Below are 19,867 nucleotides of genomic sequence, written 5' to 3' on the forward strand. Positions count from 1 at the left end.
CATCCCCCATCTAGCCTGGACTATTTGGCCAGTTGTTCTTGCATTTGGCTGTTTGGTAGATAGATGGTAAACAATAGAAACCCAATTCAAAATCACAGAAGAGATAAGTCCTTCTTTCTCTCCTAACAGTTTGTATAAACAGGGTGATAGCACAGAATTTGTGAAACAATATCTGCCTCTGTACAGCTTCTCGAAAACAACTGAAATAGAATTTGACCAAACTTGGTAGGAACCATCTTGGCATGATGTCCAGATGTTTACATCATGAAACGTGATCATTGGATGCATATCTCTTAGTACTACACATACAACCATAGAAGGTCACTGTGACCTTCATTTTGTGTTTATCATAGATTATGTATTTGTGTTGGCCTACCCTTACTACCCATCAACACACAGTCTTTTTCTCTCAAGTATTCATTATGTTTCATCATACTTCACATTCTTGTTTGGCATATAATGTTTGGTTGATAGGCCATTTTCTTCGTCATGCTTCCTTTGTCTCTTCGGATTTGCTTCTGGAAGAGAAGCAAAATAAACTCGTGACTGATTGGTTGTCTGTAATGTCCATTGGAATGGAACCAAGCATAAAGGTTTTTTCATGTTTCAGTATTGTTGTTAGTGGTTAATTCAACATTGTGCTAAATATGTCACATGATATGCACATATCTTTTGCATTGGATGTCTCAAATCTTGTTGACTTGAATTCAGGTTGAATTTTCTGTTTCCAAGTAATAAGACAAGGTCTACTTGAACAAGATTTGACTTTAGGTCTTGTTGTTTTGATATGCTTGTGGACTGGTACTCAATCTGTGGTAAAAGTTACACAGGTTTGTACACAATTTTATACAAGATGGCAGGGTCTGACTGTTATGTGCACGAAAAACATGTACACTATGAGTAACATTGATTTGACAGAATTTTGGTGATATCTTTATTGACATTTTGCATTCGTTCAAAAAACAACTTAGAGACTGCGGAGGAATACTTTGAAAGTTTCTGTTACTTGGAAAATTGTGAGGTTCAGTGGACTGAGGAATTATTTTGTTATTTGGTCCAGTGGTAAAAGTTGCAGGACCAGAACTCAGACCATTTCTGTGTTTATGCCCAGCAGAGGTGGCAACAATAAGCATCCAAAGCAGGTCTTCGAACAGTGATTTAAACAACAAAAAATTAATCTGTTTTTGTTAAATCCCTTATTGTACCTCTGCTTTGACATCATTAAAAAAATGTTCTTTGGTATGGTTTTGTGATGCCTGTCTTAATAGGTATCTGGTTTAACAGCTTGTCAGCAGAATATATATTGTACTATTAAAAAGTTCAAAGACTTTTTTTTTTAAATTGCACATAAAAGATTATAAAAGTGGATAAGATGTCATTTTCAAGGTCATTTTATTCTGAATTTGTTTTGTGCTTGATAATTAATTTTGTTGAAAACTTTGACTTTCACTCCATATTTTGGGGCTGACTACCACATAGTGCATATAGTGTTAACCGTATATGTCTGTCTGTCTGTCATCCCTTGCTAAATTGCTGCATTTAGGTCATTATTGAGGTAATTTCTACAAAATTGTATTACTGTCTCATAATAGACCTTATTTTCTGTTTTAAAATTTTTCCTCATTTTATTCTATTGAAGCAGTGTCATGGTGTTAAGAACTTTACACTCCAGTCACTTCGCTATTGGAACAAAGAAACAAAACACATGATTAAAACTCCTTTATTAGAAATATTTATGCAATATCACTGAAATTTGGCTTAAAATATAGAGATGTCAGTGTTGTCATTGGCGACCAGCAAATAAATCCTATACATTTACATATTTTAATGGGGACCTTGGTGGCTGAGTGGTTTAAGGTACTTATCGATCACTGCTATCTCACGTTTGTCTGCATGGGTTTGAGTCTCAGGCTCAGCCTAAATGGGTACGTGAGAAAGCTTGTCAGTAGCTTCCTGTTGGTCAGTGGTTCTTCCCCACCATTTTCCTGGGTTTTTTCTCCACCAGTTGTACTGATCACCATGTATAGCCTATCATGTGCTGAAAAATGGCGTTAAGCCCACAACAACAACAACAACAACAACAACAACATATTTTACCGTCAATAATTCTACTTGTAAAACACAGTAATGGGTTTTGATATGCTGTTACATTTTTCACCCTGATTACTGGGTTATACTTACAGACATGGTTCATATTCATTCTATAATTCCAATGAAAAATAAAGGATCCAATAAAAGCCATACATTTTTTAAATTGTTGCATAATTCCAATAATGTATATACTTTCAAACTTGAGTTTTGGGGCTTTGCCACCTTTATGTTCAGTTTTGTGCAACATGAAACATTTTTAATATCAGAAAATATATGAAGTTTAGTTTATCTGCATGCACATGTTGGTCTTTTAAATGCAACTCATCTAAGCCAATATATTTTTTGTACATTTGAACAGAAAGCTGAAACGTATGGTGGTGCTTGTCTGTAGTCATAATATACCATATATACTTAATTATAAAATGAGGCCATCTGCAGACTTCACGGATTCAGATCTGTCATTGCATAATGCATTGGCAGATCTGGATCTATGCAGTTTATCTGGAGTAATCTGTAGAACAAACAACATTGACTCTGATCTGCTGGCACATTATGTGATGGCAGATCAAGATCTATGTTATTTGCAGGTGTTACTCAGCTTATAAGTGAGTATATATGGCATATAGCAGGGGTCTGAAATACACACACGCGTCCCACCAACCCATATCCTGTGACCAGCAAATTGATTGGTGTCACAAGGTGTCGTGAGAGATAACAAAGGTGGTACGGCCCTTAGGCCATCAAAAATGCCCTCATGCGGCCCTCAGTGTGGTTTGAGTTTGAGACCCCTGGTACATAGCGTTTGTTCAGAATCGATTTTTGTATTGGAAAAATATTTAATTTGTGCCATTTAATTATCTGATATTTTATGGAAAATTAATCTATAATTGTCTTGTATTTCAAGTAGAAAATTCTGTTTTTTTCTATGATCCATACAGAAGATAATGAGAAGGCTGATACATGTATGAAAATAGAATACTTTTTTTATTTCTTTTTATTTTACAAGGAGCTAGGGGATCGTGTCTTTGAGACCTCTTTGATTTGCTGCATAAAAAAATGAAATACTTTCATTGTTTTGTTTTTTATATTACAGTGGTTTGACCATTGTGAAGTATGTTCAGATTGCTGATAATATTAAAGACTCACTTATATTAATGACTAATGTCATTTAGTACCAACAGTTATAATTTAGTACAAATGTTACTGTAACTGCCTGTAATTGTACATACATTTGAAATACTTATTTGCAGGATGATGGATGGTTGATGGGAATCAAGAAATCGGACAGAAAGAGGGGTGTATTTCCTGAAAACTTTACCAAAAAAGTGTGACCATTGTTCCAGTGCTGTTGGTGGAGAAAAAAACCCACATTGTATTCATATCTCAGGTGGCTACATCATATAATAGCAAGAGAAAAGAAAATGACATTTTTAAGAAGTGCAGCTAACTTGCAGTGTAATTGAATGGTTAAGTGAGCAGATTTGCATATGGCCTTGTACAAGGAATAGAGTTATCTTGAGAAGTATGTACAGAATCCTAAAGTTCCATGGGGTTATGCAGATCCAGTCACATAAAAAAACTTGTTAAAAAAAATATTTGAAAAGCTACATGTAAAATCTAGCTAAAGAGTTATTTCTTAGATTTATAGATATTTTAACAAAGCAAAAGATAAGTAAACAAGTGAGTAATATTATGTTTAAGACATTATAGATGTTAAGAAGTAATGCATGAAGCCAAAAGTAATAGATTTAAGATAACCAGAGGAAATAAGATGATAAGTTCACAATAAACACAACTGCCATATCCAGCCATAGGTAAACCATATTGGATTTACTGGGTAACATCATTATTCCATTTGAAAATCTTTGAAAATAATTCTTTTCACCTTTTGTTTGGCATATTTGGTATTAACATTGTTAAACAAGAACATTTGCTTAGACAAAATTTCTACCCCCATTTTAGAAAAAACAAAACTTACGTACTGGTAATGCCTCTTTTGATTGATTCCATAAAAAGCATGCAAATCAAGGTACACCAAGGTGTAGATGGGGTTAACATATTAGAACCTGGGCTAGCAAAGATGATGTAATATTGGCAAATTTTAGATGCTTAAGAAAAATTATTAATATTATGTATAATTATGATATTCTTAATTAAAGTGTAGCCATTTCTACATAGATTCTTTTAAAGTCAGAGTCGGAACATTTGATTATGATTTGTATATTTAGATCCACTTTGCATATTTCCAGAAGTCTTGTTGTAAAGAAAAGTTTTTGTAATTACTGCACAGTTGATAATGCATACAAATTGGTCTTTGCTTTGTAAATTTGGCTATTTTATATTTACTTTCAGTATTGACAGTTAGAAATATTGTCTTCCATTTTAGAATAATGTTATGTATGTTAAAGTCTGTTTCGACTTGGTCTGTTTTTTTACATGCTTCCAGTTTTCTGGGGGAAAAATATACTTCTTCAAATAAAAAAAATGAATGCATATCTCGACAACAGACGTTAAGTTATTTTGAGCAAGTAGATGAATGTTAATTTCATATGGAATTAAAATTTATGTCAGATGATAGTAGATGCAGAAATTCCTGTACAAGTCATTTGCAGTAATTTTCTGTCAGCCATTGTTGGTAAAACTGGTACTATGTTATACTTTTAGTAGTTCACCCCTGATAGTACACATTTTTGTAAAGAAAAAAATCACCAGTCATGAATATAATACCTTGCAGAAAATTACCCACAATGATATGCAAAAATTGCTTATTTGTACAGGAATTTCCATGTCTATATTGTCACCTGTTTTACTTCTGACTGAAAACGACATTAATTTACCTACTTCTGATGAACTCAGTTGTCATGTTTTAGCAAGGTTTATAGAAACACATTTTAATTTGTTGAAGTATTTTTTTCTCTCTGAAAAGTGGAAGTGCATATCAGACGGAGCTGCAATTGACTATAATGATTTCTGTGCTGAAGTGGCATGTATGAGGGCATTAAGGAACTGTGAAAGAAAAACTTAAAGATTTGTATAGTAGTGAATTTATTAGCTGAGTTCATGTTGCCATCATGATATACCATCACTTGTTTACACAAACAACAAAAAACTGAAGTGGCGTTGCAGGATACTTATTTTGCAATCAGTTCTTATGGAAGTATTGTTCTAGGGTGTTTTTGGACTTGAGATTTGTTTAAAATATTTTGTGTGAATTGTGGATAAGATAACTCATGGTGTAACATAATTTTATTGCTTATTGGTAGTGGGATTGGAAATGATTATGTTTAAGTTGTAAAGTCCTCTCCCTACAAAAAAAATTATGATGAATTTGAAGTAAAAATTGCTTAAATTGATTTATGTGAAATGAACCAGTTTGATTCACATTGTGTGTAAATATCATTTCTTGTGGTAGCTAGCATGCTTAATGTAAAGACATACAAAGTGCAGTTTAGTAATCCACAGAGTGTATATATTTATGTATATATATTTGTAACTAATTATAACTATCATTTTGGGATCTGCAATCGACATGTACATCATTTTTGATTCACTTATAATACTCAGAAGCAACATGAACATTTTCAGTTATCCTGGGTTGTATTTTGCTGTTGCTCTGACCAGGAACATACTTTTCTGTGGTTATGGGTCAACTGTTATGACAGAACTTTGCTTTTGGGATGCTTTCCAACCAGAGTGCAAAAGAAGTCTTTGCCTGCCCAGATTGTATCTACATAGAGAATCTGCAGATATTATTTGGAGGAATATTCACTGCCAAAACTACATTCTCTTATGGTTTCTTTACTTCAGTCAAATATGGTATGATCTCATCTCTTAAGTGAATGTTGACACCAGTGATGTTGTGACATTATAATGTAAAAGATGCTTGGCTTGTATACAACTAAAATATTCTACAAAATTCTTCCTGGCTGATATAAATTTTACTTTTCTTTGCTTTTAAGGTCTGGACTGGTATACTTTGTTTTCAGGATTCATTTTATTTAATCTCAGTGCCAGTAGCTTCGCCTGGGTTGATGGTTCTTTCTTAGGTTTCCTGGGTTCTTCCTCAACCATTTATACTGGCTGCCATGTATAGCCTATCTTGTGCTGAAAAATGGCATTAAGCCCGATAACAACAATTTAATCTCAGTCAGCATTTGTATTGTCACCTAGCACCCCAAAATATAAGATGCCTCACTTTCATTTCACTTTATTTTTTTTCCCTGCCCCTGGTTTGGCTTTCCATTATAAGGTGATGAATGCCAAAGCAGGCTGGGTGACACGGGCTAAAACATGAAGGCAAGACAGCAAAGATAAGTACTGCCATATTCACTTGTAGGACATGAATTAACATTAGGTGTCAAACAGAAGGTCACCATCCTCTGATGAACAAGTCCATCTTGCAGGTTGGCTAATTCTTGGTCCGAAGACCACACACACCCCAGCTTTGCATTCTTGGTCAGAGCACCAAAAAAAGCCCCAGCCTCTTTAGTTGCATGAAAAACACAAGTTCATAATAAGATCAGACTATGTACGTGAAAATGCAGTATTTTCAGAATTGTATAAATAGTTGTTTGTTAGAAGGAGTATAGCAAAAGGAATTGTATTGTTAAAAAATTGTTCCAAAATACTGATGGGTGCCATTTTGACTCATTTATCATTGGGAACATCCTCATCTCATTCTGATGTGCATTACTTCTACTCTCTGAAAGTGACTCGGAGGTAATTATAGTGAAATTGGTAAGTTTTGTTAGACGAAAATCCGGCTGTATGTGCAATGAACCCGAGTTTTATAGTATTATAGGTCTTGTCTAAAACTATTGCTTGCACTGCTGTTAGTGATGACACGTCATCTATTCATCATGAAGTTATTATGACATAATGACAAATATGGGCTTAAGTGCAGTTTAAAACTGTCTATATTTATATAAGAGGTGTTTTCCTAGAATGCAGTGGAAAAGGTTGATAACATTCTGGCTGACTCAGTATTTGTACCAGATTTTGAAAATGGCTGAAATTAGATTTGCATGATTTTGAAATATTTTACATTTGAATATGGGCCATTTTACATTGTGATTGGGGGTCTTCTTTCAGCCCCTGATGGTGCCTAGAGAGTACCTGGATAACATTTAAAGTAAACAAGAGAAAGAATTTTCATGGGTTTTTTTTGTCTGATATTAAAAACTTATTCTTTTTTAAGACGAGCTAATTCCAGCCTTATTTGAACTCTAGTTGAGCTTTAGTAAATGTAACAACATTTGATGTTTGTTAAAAATGGCACAGTAGTAGTTCATACAATAGTTAGTTTCATATGTCGTCATGGTAGGTATCTGGTGCTCTGTCTGAAAATATATTAAGCTAAGCACCATTCATATCCCTGTTATTGTGAGCAGTGTGCAGATGATTCACCCTTACAATTTTAAGGCTCGTGTTATATAAATTTTTGAGCACCAAAAGGGTGCCCAGAAGTTAATATAACCCTGCAGGGGTTATCCCATTTTAATAATCATGTTCTGCTTTATCTGCATCAGAATTTGCAATGATCTTTTTTCCCTGTAATTAATTAAAGATCCTTTGGGAAAAATGTGAAATTTTTATACAACGAAACAACCAGAAATAATTGGAAATTTGGAGCCACACACTCGTGCAAGGAAAATCCAATAGGCAGCATGGCAGCAGTTTTAACATCATGAGCAATCGAGTTTTAGAGGATGAATTGAATGCATGCTATTCATGTTAATGGAGGAAAGAACAGTAGAAAATTTAGTCTCCTTGGCCTGTTGTTAATGGAGGAAAGAACAGTAGCAAATTCAGTCTCCTTGGCCTGTCTTGTTAATGGAGGAAAGAACAGTAGCAAATTTAGTCTCCTTGGCCTGTCTTGTTAATGGAGGAAAGAACAGTAGCAAATTTAGTCTCCTTAGCCTGTCTTGTTAATGGAGGAAAGAACAGTAGCAAATTTAGTCTCCTTGGCCTGTGTTGTTATCTCTCACAGTTGTTTGTGTTACTTCTGCCTTTACTAAATTATGTTTGGAATCATCACATAAACTTAAGAAATTCATAAAATACACTGTAATTATCTCTGAGTATCAAATGGTGATTTTAGTGTGCATGGATGGAACTGTTGCATTGTTTTTGTTTTATTTGATGTACCTTTTCAATGAATTGTCCTGTATTTTGCAGATCAGTGCCTTACACATTCCACCCACCTTTTTTATTGAGTGTATTTACAAATGGTTTTTTTATTATAATCTTTACATTCCTTTTGTCTTCACCAGTATAGTATCATATGCATCAGTTATGTTGCTTTCTTGCTAAATTAGTTTGTGAATATAGTTTTGGTGTAATACTTGATCTTTATGCATTAGGTGAACTAGATTATGTAAAAGTTTTACAGTTACACAAGTCGGTTTTTAGTTTTTTGAGGTTGAGAAAATGAATACTTGCATTTGAGAGAGAGCTAGCTCACTGTGAACCAGTCATGCAGTGTTTTTTTTTTCTTAACAGATCTTGCTAAAGAAGACAGTTCACCAGGTTTGTGGAGACTAGCTACAGGATTTTGTTCCTTAACAATTTCTTTAGCTGTTGATATTTTGAGGTTTATTTAGAACTATTTATGCGATAATGTTGACTTGAAGTTTATTTTCTTATGGTAACTAATAAATACTTGTAAATCGGTGAAACATTTGCCAGCCATGTTAAAAATACCTTATTCACTGCACACCATTCTGTAGCATTACATAGTCTTTCACCTTTACAGGGCAAGCCATTATTGTTGAATCACCCATTGTTTAATGCAGCTCTTTCTTGTTAATATGTATTTTGGTTGATAATCATGTGGCTTACCTTGTTTCTCTGTCAGATGCATTCATAAACGTGTTCCAGTCAAAGTTATAAAACTATTTTTTTTTTATGCTTCTCTGTTCTTCACATAAAATATCATAATCACTTCTTAAATGATTAATTGTTTATGTCCTTTATAGATCTAAGTCAGCAATGATTTTTCTTACTTATAGACTTTGACAATCAATTTCACCAGCATTATATTTGCTTGCATCTTCATGATAAGCTACCATTGTTGATTGATAAGCTCATTCCATACTTGCACAGAGTTGTTGGCAGATGTTTACCATAAATGATCACTTTAAAGTTATGCTGAACTAAACTGCACAGACCCAAATCTGCCCTTATCTAATGTAAAGGCAGATATGGGTCTATACAGTTTGTTATGAGTAATCAGTCAAACAAACAACATAGTTCCTGATCTGCTAGTGCATTATGCAGTGGCAGATCAGGGTAGGTTGTTTGTAGTAGGACTTGACTTATTAGTGAGTATATAACATTGTTTAAGAAGGCTTTTTTTCCAGTGAAAAAGTGACCTTTGCTTTTCAAAAATTGTAAAAGTGGGCACAGCTGGGCTTATAAAAATAAAAACCACTGCCCTTATGGAGGGACACAGCCCACACTTGTATAAACTGGTTTGAACAATGGCGGCTTTCCTTTGGGATTTGGCAACTCCTGTTAGCGGGTCTCCCTTATATTTGATATAAACCCCAATACATGTGTTTATTCACCAGGAAATAACCAGGAAATAGTAATATATCCATAATTTATTCCTTCTAGCACTTGCACATCCTTGTCATGCTCTTTCAGTAAGCACAATGTACAGTGAAACTAATGAAAACCTGATACTCAACAGAACCGACAGAAGTATTGGGTTTTCAGAGCATTTGTTTGTCAGAAGCACTCAAAAAGGAGAGTGCATTCAGGTACATGTACTCCTTTGAATTAATGCCTGCACTGTGCAGGTATGTTATCATGAAGGAATTCATGTTGCAATTTTATATATTCCATTGGCTGGTGATTTAGTCACAATTTTCAATGAATTTGAACATATTAAATGATGCAACAGTTTTTTTTAAATGCATTTACAGGAGGTTTTTGCCAAAAATGGAATTTTCAAATAATTTTCAGTAATTGAGATTGACTTTGAATAACTTTTTTGTTATCTCTGCAACATGAAAGCAATTCAATTTAATGGTACATCTGTAATTACTTGTTTAACACACCTGCTGTGAAGGTTTCAGTTCATAAACAAACAATCATCTTCGAGATCTTTGTGCATCTCTTGACATACTGGATTAACAGGTTGACATCTCACAACATGTGATTTTACTTGTAAGAAGGTAAACTCTTCTGGTTTTTGGAAGTTGATTTACAATAAATTTGCAAGAATAATTCAAAATAAGTCTCCATTATCCATAATTAACAAGTTGCAGTTTTGTAGCGGTGTTTACAACAAAGATTTTGTAAGAAGAAAAGTAATTAATGATTGGATTATAGAAAATTATGGATTTGAGAAGGTCAGATTTTTCAGAAGTTTTCACTGTACAATACCCTTCATGAAGATGATGAGGCAAAAGCACTAGAAGAAATAAGGTATGGATATGATGCTGTTATCTGTTAAATGAAGATGATGAGGCAAAAGCATTAGAAGAAATAAGGTATGGATATGTTGCCATCAACAGCTACTTGTTCACTTTTACACATGTATGCACACACACACACACATACACACAACTGTGGTTGGGGCGTGTAGTATTACTCTTGTATGTACACAAAAGAAATACTCGACTGAGTCATATAAGATACTACTTTACAGATCACTCATGCATCTCGCCTCTGTCTGTACAAGATTGAGTCTCGGATTGACCAATGTGGGTATGTGAGAAAGCCTACCAGAAACTTCCCGTGGGTTTGTGGTTCTTCACATGCTCTCCCACCACCAAATATACTGGCTGCCATGTATAGCCTATCACAGACTTCCCCAACTGCAAGTCTTACTGAAATGACCCTTAAATTACAGATATATGGAATAATACCAAAAATTGTGAAAATATCATTGCAGTCAAATCTGTTATCTGGCTTGTCAATGTTTGAACTGGATCCGGGTTTCATATTAGCTCAGTGGAGTTGGTCAAGGAACCCATTTAACTTTTACAGATGTATCTGAGATGCTTTAAACATATTTTCCGTGCATAATGCCTGCTTATAGCATTTTACAGAAATGGTGTCCAATGAGCAATAGACAATAGGGCCAATTGCCTGTTAAAATGTTTAAACAGCATAGCGGTATAAAAAGGAATACATGTATTGAGATTCTTGGGAGAAAAAGGCAGGAAAGGCAACAATTTTGTTTATTGGACGTTATGTCATGCTGATTTGAGTTTGTATCATGTCCAGAGGGATGTTGCTGTAGCCACCTAAAGTTGAAGAAACAAAACATAAATTCAAAGAATACATAAAATTCAGAGTTCTAGCGTGAATCCAATGGGTTCCATCGGCTTTTGAACTGCAGTTTCTGAAACTGTACTGGAGGTAATTAAGGTCTAAGTGTACTTTACAAAAGTTTTATTTGAACATAATATTTGCCTTTGCAGCAGTAGTCTCAGATCCCACTTCGGAAACTTTTAAATGCATGTTTCCATGTAGAGAATAGCAGCATATGAAATTTTGCTGCACCTTACTGAAAATTAGTCTAACTTACCGAAAAGTACTCACTGCTTTACAGCGGTTTTGATAGACTTGAAAGGTCTGCTATCATATACTGAAAAATGGTATTAAAGGCCACGCAACCAAATCCAAATCCTTGTAATATCATTACGCCTTCAGAAGTCAAATTTTTCTTGCAAACCTTTTTATCAGATAAAGGAATATAGAATGATTGATCTTTATGAATGTACTCACTGCAGTAGGGAATAGAAGTACCAGTAAAGGATTATGTATGTTTAAATAAACAATATCAGTGCATTATGTTATTGACTTATTTTTCCCGTAGATTTTAATTTTTTCACCATAAATGGGGGTAGGAATCGTGGGTTTTTTGTGGTTACATCTGATATCATCCAAACACATCTGTTTCGAAGAGATTTTCATTTTGCCGGATACTTAAGTGTCTTTAAAATGTTTTCGTATTGTCTGTTTCTCCCATGCATAAGCATAAAGGGGAAAATTGAACTTCTTTTTTTTTCTTTTCGTTTTGCATGATTTTTATGTGCTGGCCCCTTTTTACTCCAGACCTCATACATACCCTACATTTTGCAAACATTCTTCTATCTATGTGACTGATAGGCTGCAGATCTAATGGCAGAAACTCCTAAATATGGATACAAAGTCTAGTTCTGAAAAATCTAGTTATTTTGGGCTTTAAAAAACATCTGGTCTAAAAAAAAAGTGGAAAGTCTACATTATTTGGTATGACTTTGGAACTACACTTTCCCGTTTTCGGTTATACCACCCGCTTATGTGTATCATGAATGAATTTGACGTTACGGAGCTCAAAACTAGGGTACTACCTCTTGATGCATAAATGTGGCACGTGGGAATAATTAGTTAATATTAGCCAATCTGTGTCTTCAAGTATTTAAAAATGTAGTATTCAGAGGGAGATATTAGCACATCAGAATTTCACTGATAAATTTTCTTCTTTCTTTTTTGTTTTAATTTGAATTCAGCTTGTGTGCTGGAATTGGCAATATTGTGATCCTACTTGTCTAGGATTTTATGCTTGTAGATGCATATTAAAAAATTAGGTCACATCAACATTAATTTTATTGAAATCGGGTCAGATTTGGATTCAGAAGTGGAAAAGTGTTCTGCCTCTTTTCTGTTCAGTTAGAGTGAAAGGAGCATTTACATGAAAATTGGTCTGCTGTGACCATTTTTGGACAAAAGTGAATTATAATATTCACTTAAATTCTGGAGGTGTAGAAAAGAACTTCAGAATTCTTAATGCTTTTCTGATTTTGAGAGATGTAATTATTGTTTTCAGATTTCATCAATTTTAAAAAAAAAAATTAAAAAAATGCTGTATTCCTCATTAATTTAATAAAGTTGTTCATATGTGTAAGTTAATTACCATTTATCATTCCCACTCACCTCCAGTCATGTGTCTGGAATTTCACGTCATCAGTATATTATAATGGTGATGGTTTTTATATTTACCTTAATATGTATTTGTTTTGTGATTGATGCAAGTATGATGTGAACAGACTACGAGATTTATTATTTCTATTATGACATATCTATATTGACCTAATTTACTGCAATATTTACAATTATTGTTGAAGTATTATGTATTATAAATTGCACAAAAGTATATGAAAATGGAATGGTTCTTTTGAAGTAGATATAATTGTATTTATGATGGTTAAAGATGTGTAAACTGTACTTTGTATACACCTATAATTGACTTTATATTTTATATATACTCATTGATGTTCTGTATTAAAGCATATGAACAAAATTACCCCTTACTCTTCCCATATTTCTTGTATAATTGCATAGGCTGCCTCCCTTTGGCACAGATTACCTCATTTTTTAATAGTTATTTAACTGACCTGGCCATAGGTCTGATCCATTGTCGATCTGGCTTCGATTATATATGCTTATTACACCAGGATCCAAGATGTGTTAAAAAATTAGCAAGATCCACTCATAGTAATCGGGTAATCATGCATCTTATTGGCTGAGCTTGTTACTACTCAAGAGACAGTACTTTGATTTGATTTTGATCAAACTTGGTAAATAGGCTTATATTATCAAGATCTTAAATGAGTACAAATTATGAGCAGAATTCACACATATTAATGAGATGTTCTTGCATGAACTTGTCAACACACTGGCAGCAATTTCTGATCTGAATTTTATTGGACTGGTAGATAGGTTTATATCATCCAGATGTCAGATGAGTAAATGTAGGAGAGTGGTTAAGCATAGTACTAAGAGTACTGAAATAATCTTGCTACTGATAGGACAAGCTTCTTGCCACTATTTCTGATCAGATTTCTGTCAGACTTGGTAAATAAGGTCTAAAGCACTCATCATTCCGGATCACTGCCATCTCACCTTTGTGCATGTGTTCGAGTCACAGACTCGGCTAATGTGGGCATGAGAGAAAGCTTGCCAGTAGCTTCCCGGGGTTTTCTACGGTTCTTGCTCCACCAGTTATACTGGCCACCATGTAAAGCCTATCTTGTGCTGAAAAATGGCGTTAAACCCTACAACAACCACCACCTCTTTAGAGACTCCATTTCAAAATAATGGATTGTCAGGTTTGTGTAAACCTATAACATAAAGTCATTGACTTGACTTTTTTGCTACAGTAAAGCCTGTCTTGAAAGACCACTGCTACGTGAGACCACCTATCTTGAAAGACCATATTCTCAATGCACAGATTTGTTGATTATATAGTAGTATGACCTGTTATAAGAGACCACCTGTCTTGAGAGACCATAATTTTTGGTAAAAGGAGGGTTATCAGGAGAGGTTCTACTGTACGTGCAAGATAAGCATATACAGCATCTTAAATTTTTTATTGAAAACCATAATTAGGATTTGGAATAAATATACAGGCCCTCAATTTTAGTATTTTTTTTCATCCTACTTAGCTTTAAATACTGGTATTGGATTCTTTACCACCAACTAGAGAATAAGCAGAATCAATTACAAACTTTACATTACTTTTATGGATTATTAGAGGTTGGTTATTGGTTGAGATGAACAGTACACAGAAATAATGTAGATATTTACAATGTGCTAGATCCAACATGCTTATCGTATCCAACATTTTTTTTATACAAGGGAGGTAACTTATGCTCAAAGGTAGGCTATACCTACCAAGTACATTTTACATATTTTAGAAAGAATTTACGAAAAGGGTTGCATTTACTCTTCCTTGACAGGAGATATTTTTTTTATATTAAAAAGGTAGAAAGTTACAAACTGTTGAAAAGTTGCAACTTATCTTACGGAGAGTTTTTTTGTTTATTTTTATAAAAGTTTACGAACATGATTTCGAAAAGAAATATTTAGAGTTTAGTGTACACTCAGGTTGAAGAAGTTCATGGTTAAAGTGCAATAGGCAGGCAACAGACTCTTGCCATTGAAATGTTTAGAAGAAAAAAACACTTAGACTATGCAGTAAAAGAACAAAATAGAGCTATTAATATATCCTGATGAAATTGCTTTGCTGTTGCCTTTGTCCAAATATAAAACTTCTTTATGATTAATTTTGTTATTGTACATGCTCACGATTCAGATTAATCTTCTGTACATTCCCATTCCAGTCTGGAAGGTCGGCCAGCTGAAATTATTTCAATAAAATCTATATACTTTATATTGTCTTTGTTTTATGTATACACAATTTCATTTATCTAATTTTGTGTGTGCGTGTGCAAACAAATTTCGGTTACTGTTAACTCAGAATTTTGGGATCAAATTTTCATGGTTGCTGCAAACCATGTTTAATGACCCAGTGAACAACGATATCTTGGAAAAAGTAGGACCATTTCCACAATCCATGAACAATATGAGAACAGATGGAAATTTGATTTAATTTCTTTAAATGAAAAATAAAACTTCATATGGATGAAAATTAACAAATTTACTGTAGTTACGGGCTCAGTTTTATTTATGATGTTATTTGTATTTGAACGAACTGAAATAAATGTGCTGGAGTTTGGGAGAACATGGTACAGGGTCAATCAAGATTGTTGTGAGCCTGTGTTGTCAAACTGTGCATGAGGGGCCCCGAGTGGCCGAGTGGTCTAAAGCGCTTACCGTTCTGGATCACTGCCATCTCACCTCTGTCTGCTTGGGTTCGAGTCCAAGGCTCGGCTAGCGTGGGTACGTGGGAAAGCCTGCCAGTAGCTTCTTGTGGATCGGTGGTTCTTCCCTGGGTTTTCCAGGGTTCTTCCTCCACCAGTTATACTGGCCGCCATGTATAGCCTATCTTGTGCTGGAAAATGGCGTTAAACCCTACAACAACAACAACAAATCAAACTGTGCATGATAATTAAAAATTTGATTTAAACATATTTGGTAATTAGGTTTACCACAAGTGGTAAATTTTTGAGCATTAACAAAGCTCAGAATTTGCAATCACAAACTCAGAATCCAGTAGTTTCTTGAAATTGTTACACAAACTGAAGACTTGACTTTGCTATAGTCCTTCATTACATACCCATATACTCATACATGGTTAACAGGTCAATATGGCATTTGATACAGATGTTCAATCAGTATTTGCTTATCACAAAGAATAACGTGTTTTTTTCTGATATCTGCTTGTACTTTTTGTTTATGCCAAATTAAAAATTGTATAAATCCGAATATGTTTTGAATTGTATTCACACAGTAAATCATTTATGTTGTGCTTACAGTAGGTGTAAGAACTTGAGATGGGTGATGGTGGTCTAGAGTGACAGGAAATTACTTCAAGTATGAGAAAAAGAAACATTACATCTGTTAAAAGTAATTTATTTCAATTTTAAGGAGAATATATTGTCTGATGATGTATGTTGACCAATAACCCTGAAGCATGACAACATTTCTCCTTTCAAAATGTTCCTCAATTACATTACGTTAGAAATATTAGCCCGCTATCTCGTGAATCCAGCCCTACTAAAAGACGAAAATCATCTTTATCTTGTCTATTTTAAAAAGACAAAGGCTTGTAAGTCTTGCCCATTACTTCCCCTTTATACCACCAGGTGTTGCCAGTTGTTATCTTCGCTGCTGTACAGAGCACACATCGTTTAGTTGTCTTCTGACAGTCCAGCTGTTTTTGTGTTTCTATGGGCCCATCCAACATTCATATTGGATTTATTGTGCAGATTTATTGATCTACTGTAGGTTGTATGCATTATTTTACCATTTTGGCCATTTTGAGCATGGCCTTCAGGCCTGTAAGTTCGGGTGCATGGGGTTCATATCAGATCCATTTTATCCAACTCTGACTGTCCAGCCATCACTGGCCATCCCAACATCACCAACTGTCCAGCCGTACCAGCATAGGGTCCTTTTCATTGAAATGGTTCAGCCAAACAGTTCATATGGGGATCTTAGTGATAGATCCGTCCAACCAGGCCTTTGTCTCATTTGGGGCTTGAACCAACAACCTCCTGCATCTGAGGTGGATGCTTTAACCATTCAGGCCACCGGAAAATGTCTCATCCCACAGTCTAGTTGCTACTAAATGAAAATGGTGCCACTTGGACATACAATGTGGCTACCACAATGGTCATTTTCAAAACATGGGATTTTCACTACAAGACATCTTATGATGTCTAGTTGGTCCTAAATACAAAATGGTGTCATTATGATATCCAATACGAGCATCATAGCAGCCATCTTGAACATCTTATTAACATTAGTCTTCCTGAATGGAAAGTCATATTGACACATAAATTTCCCCCATAAGACTTAATATAATATCTAGATGGTCACAAATAAAAATGTAGCTCATCAGCTGTCTCAATATGGCCACCACCATGGCCATCTTTAAAATCTTATTACTGATACTTTAAATCGATGATCATATCAACATGGGGATTTCACCTAAAGACCTCTTTTGATGCCTAGTTGGTAATAAATGAAAACGGTGCTGATCATGATGTCCAATATGGCCACCATAGTGGCAATCTTGAAAATATTATTTCCACTCCTCCTGACCAAAAAGTAATATTGTCATGGGGTTTTTACCAGAATTTTTTTTATGGTACCTAGTTGCTCCTGAATGAAAATGGTGCCACTTCCATAGCCACTATAGCCACCACAGTGGCCATCTTGATAATCTTATCACTACTCCTCCAAATTGTATGGTCATATCAACATGGGACTTTTACTCGACTTCTATGATGTCTAGTTGGTTTTCAGTAATCATGGTGCTCTCCAATATAGCTGTCACAGTGGCTAGCTCGAAAATCTTGTAATCACTACACTGGAATAATCATATCATTATTGGGTTTACACAGAAAGACTTGTGTCTAGTTGTTCAAAAAATGAAAATGGTGTCAATCAGGCTTTTAATATGACTGTGATAATGACCATAATGAAAATATTATCACTATTTCTTCTAGATGGCTGGTCATATCAATATTCTGCTTCTTATAATGTCTAGTTAGTCTCAAATGGAAATGATGCCAATCTGATATCAAATACAGCCACCATGGCAGTCATCTTCAAAATTTGTTATCATTACTCCTCTAAAAGTTGTATCAACATGAGGATTACACCAGAAGATGTATATCTTGTTGGTCCTGAATGAAAATGGTGCCAATTTGACATCCAATATTTCCACCACAGCAGCTAATGTAAAATTCAGGTTTTTGCTGTAGACTATATTTATCAGAGATGGTTTCAGAACTCAGCAGTTAAATGGAAGAAATGATCATATCCTGAAATCCTGGAAATTCTTATAGGAAAGGTAACCTCTTCAATGGACTCTTGTTCTTCTTTCAGTTATTGACCTTGACATTTGAGGCAGTCACAAGTTTCCTTGAGGTATATCATGTAGGACTAACATTATTGTTTAGAAATTCTTCTTTCAGTCAGAAATCTTTTGCATTTTTACCCAAAAATCAAAATGGTTACTTCTTGCCCCCAATTCCAAGCCATACACAAAATTTGGGAACCATACATGGTGTAGAACTCAAGTTTGGGGCCATTCATTTAGTATATATGCAAAATCTAGCAAACAAATGCATACTTTTTTACACCCCACCCCCACCTGCATACATATGTTTGATGCACCCCCCACCTGTATTCTATAGACTGTCCTATATTTAATCCACGCAGAAACAATTGAGGATTAATAATATTAACATGTTTAATAAAACAGTCCATGGATGTTGAATGTCTGGCTGCATTCAAGAAACAGGCTGCATAACTTTAAAAAGTTTGTCTAGTGTCTGCTAAAATTCAAACACCTTACGTATTAGACAATTATTGAGGTCCCCCCCCCCCATTTCCTACGAGTACATACATTATCCCCATACGCAAGTGTATGCATTCTGGTTAACCCCCTTGCCCCCTCTATGCATACAAATTAATTGGACGGCCCCTTATTGTGTGAAAACCACTTTCCTTCTTTCAGACTGACCTCAACTTTTGATCCTGAAATTAATGGGTTTTTCTTTATTACATGTGTAAGTCATTCATGGTTGAGAACTATAGCTTTTTTGACCTTTAATATTTTAACCCTACAAAAATCAATCTTTTGACCCTAAACTCAGTAGGACTCTCCCTTATCCCAAGTGCAAAGCTATTCACAAAGTTCTGTAACTAGAAGTGTAGCTCTCAAGTTATTGGGCAGAAGCTATTTCCCTTTTTTCATTCACAGTGACCTTGACCTTAGAGCTTTTGAATCTTAACTTAATTGGGTTCTTCCTTATATGAAGTGCAAGCTATGCACAGAATTTGGTAACTGTACATGGTGGACAACTAAAGTTATTGCGTGGAAGCAAAAATGGTAAGATCCATGGATGGACAAATGGATAACATCATAACAATGCTGGGCATATAAAAATCTGTCTGAATGATAGGAGAGTTAACACTGGAAACCCTATTTATACCCAATATACTACACTTTAATTGTAATTGCTTTTTCAATGTTTTACATTAATTTATTTTCTGGTCATAATTGCTCATCAAATTTTCTGTTATACTGCTGCTAACGAGACATGTCAATTCATCAGACTGGTTTGAGGTTTCTGTGTCAATATTCATCTTGGCTCAGTGTTATCCGTAGCCATGACGATAATGGAGAATAAATGATATAGATATGATAAAAAAATGCAATACATGCAAAATAATCCCTTGGATTTTGCTTGAAATTGGAAAATATGCATTTCTCAAAGCTCTGATTTACTGTTATACCTTTCCTGCAAGATGGCTATTAGTTGTAAAACTTAATAAAATAGTTACATATTTTGACATTGAA

The 19,867-nt window shown here is 34.6% G+C and overlaps 1 protein-coding gene across 1 annotated transcript in view; it reads left to right on the top strand.

The window, feature by feature from the left end:
- Positions 1-15,262, top strand: part of LOC149791713 (myc box-dependent-interacting protein 1-like) — a 124,221-nt gene extending 108,959 nt beyond the window's left edge. The window contains exon 14 of the mRNA XM_089970222.1: positions 3,342-15,262. Coding sequence (XP_089826348.1) covers positions 3,342-3,422 — 81 coding nt within the window. The 3' untranslated portion in view covers positions 3,423-15,262. The remainder of the gene's footprint in view (positions 1-3,341) is intronic.
- The last annotated feature ends 4,605 nt before the right edge of the window (positions 15,263-19,867 follow it).

Source organism: Sinohyriopsis cumingii, chromosome 9 (assembly GCF_028554795.1).
Source record: "Sinohyriopsis cumingii isolate HCF-2022 chromosome 9, ASM2855479v2, whole genome shotgun sequence".
Lineage (NCBI taxonomy): Eukaryota > Metazoa > Mollusca > Bivalvia > Unionida > Unionidae > Sinohyriopsis > Sinohyriopsis cumingii.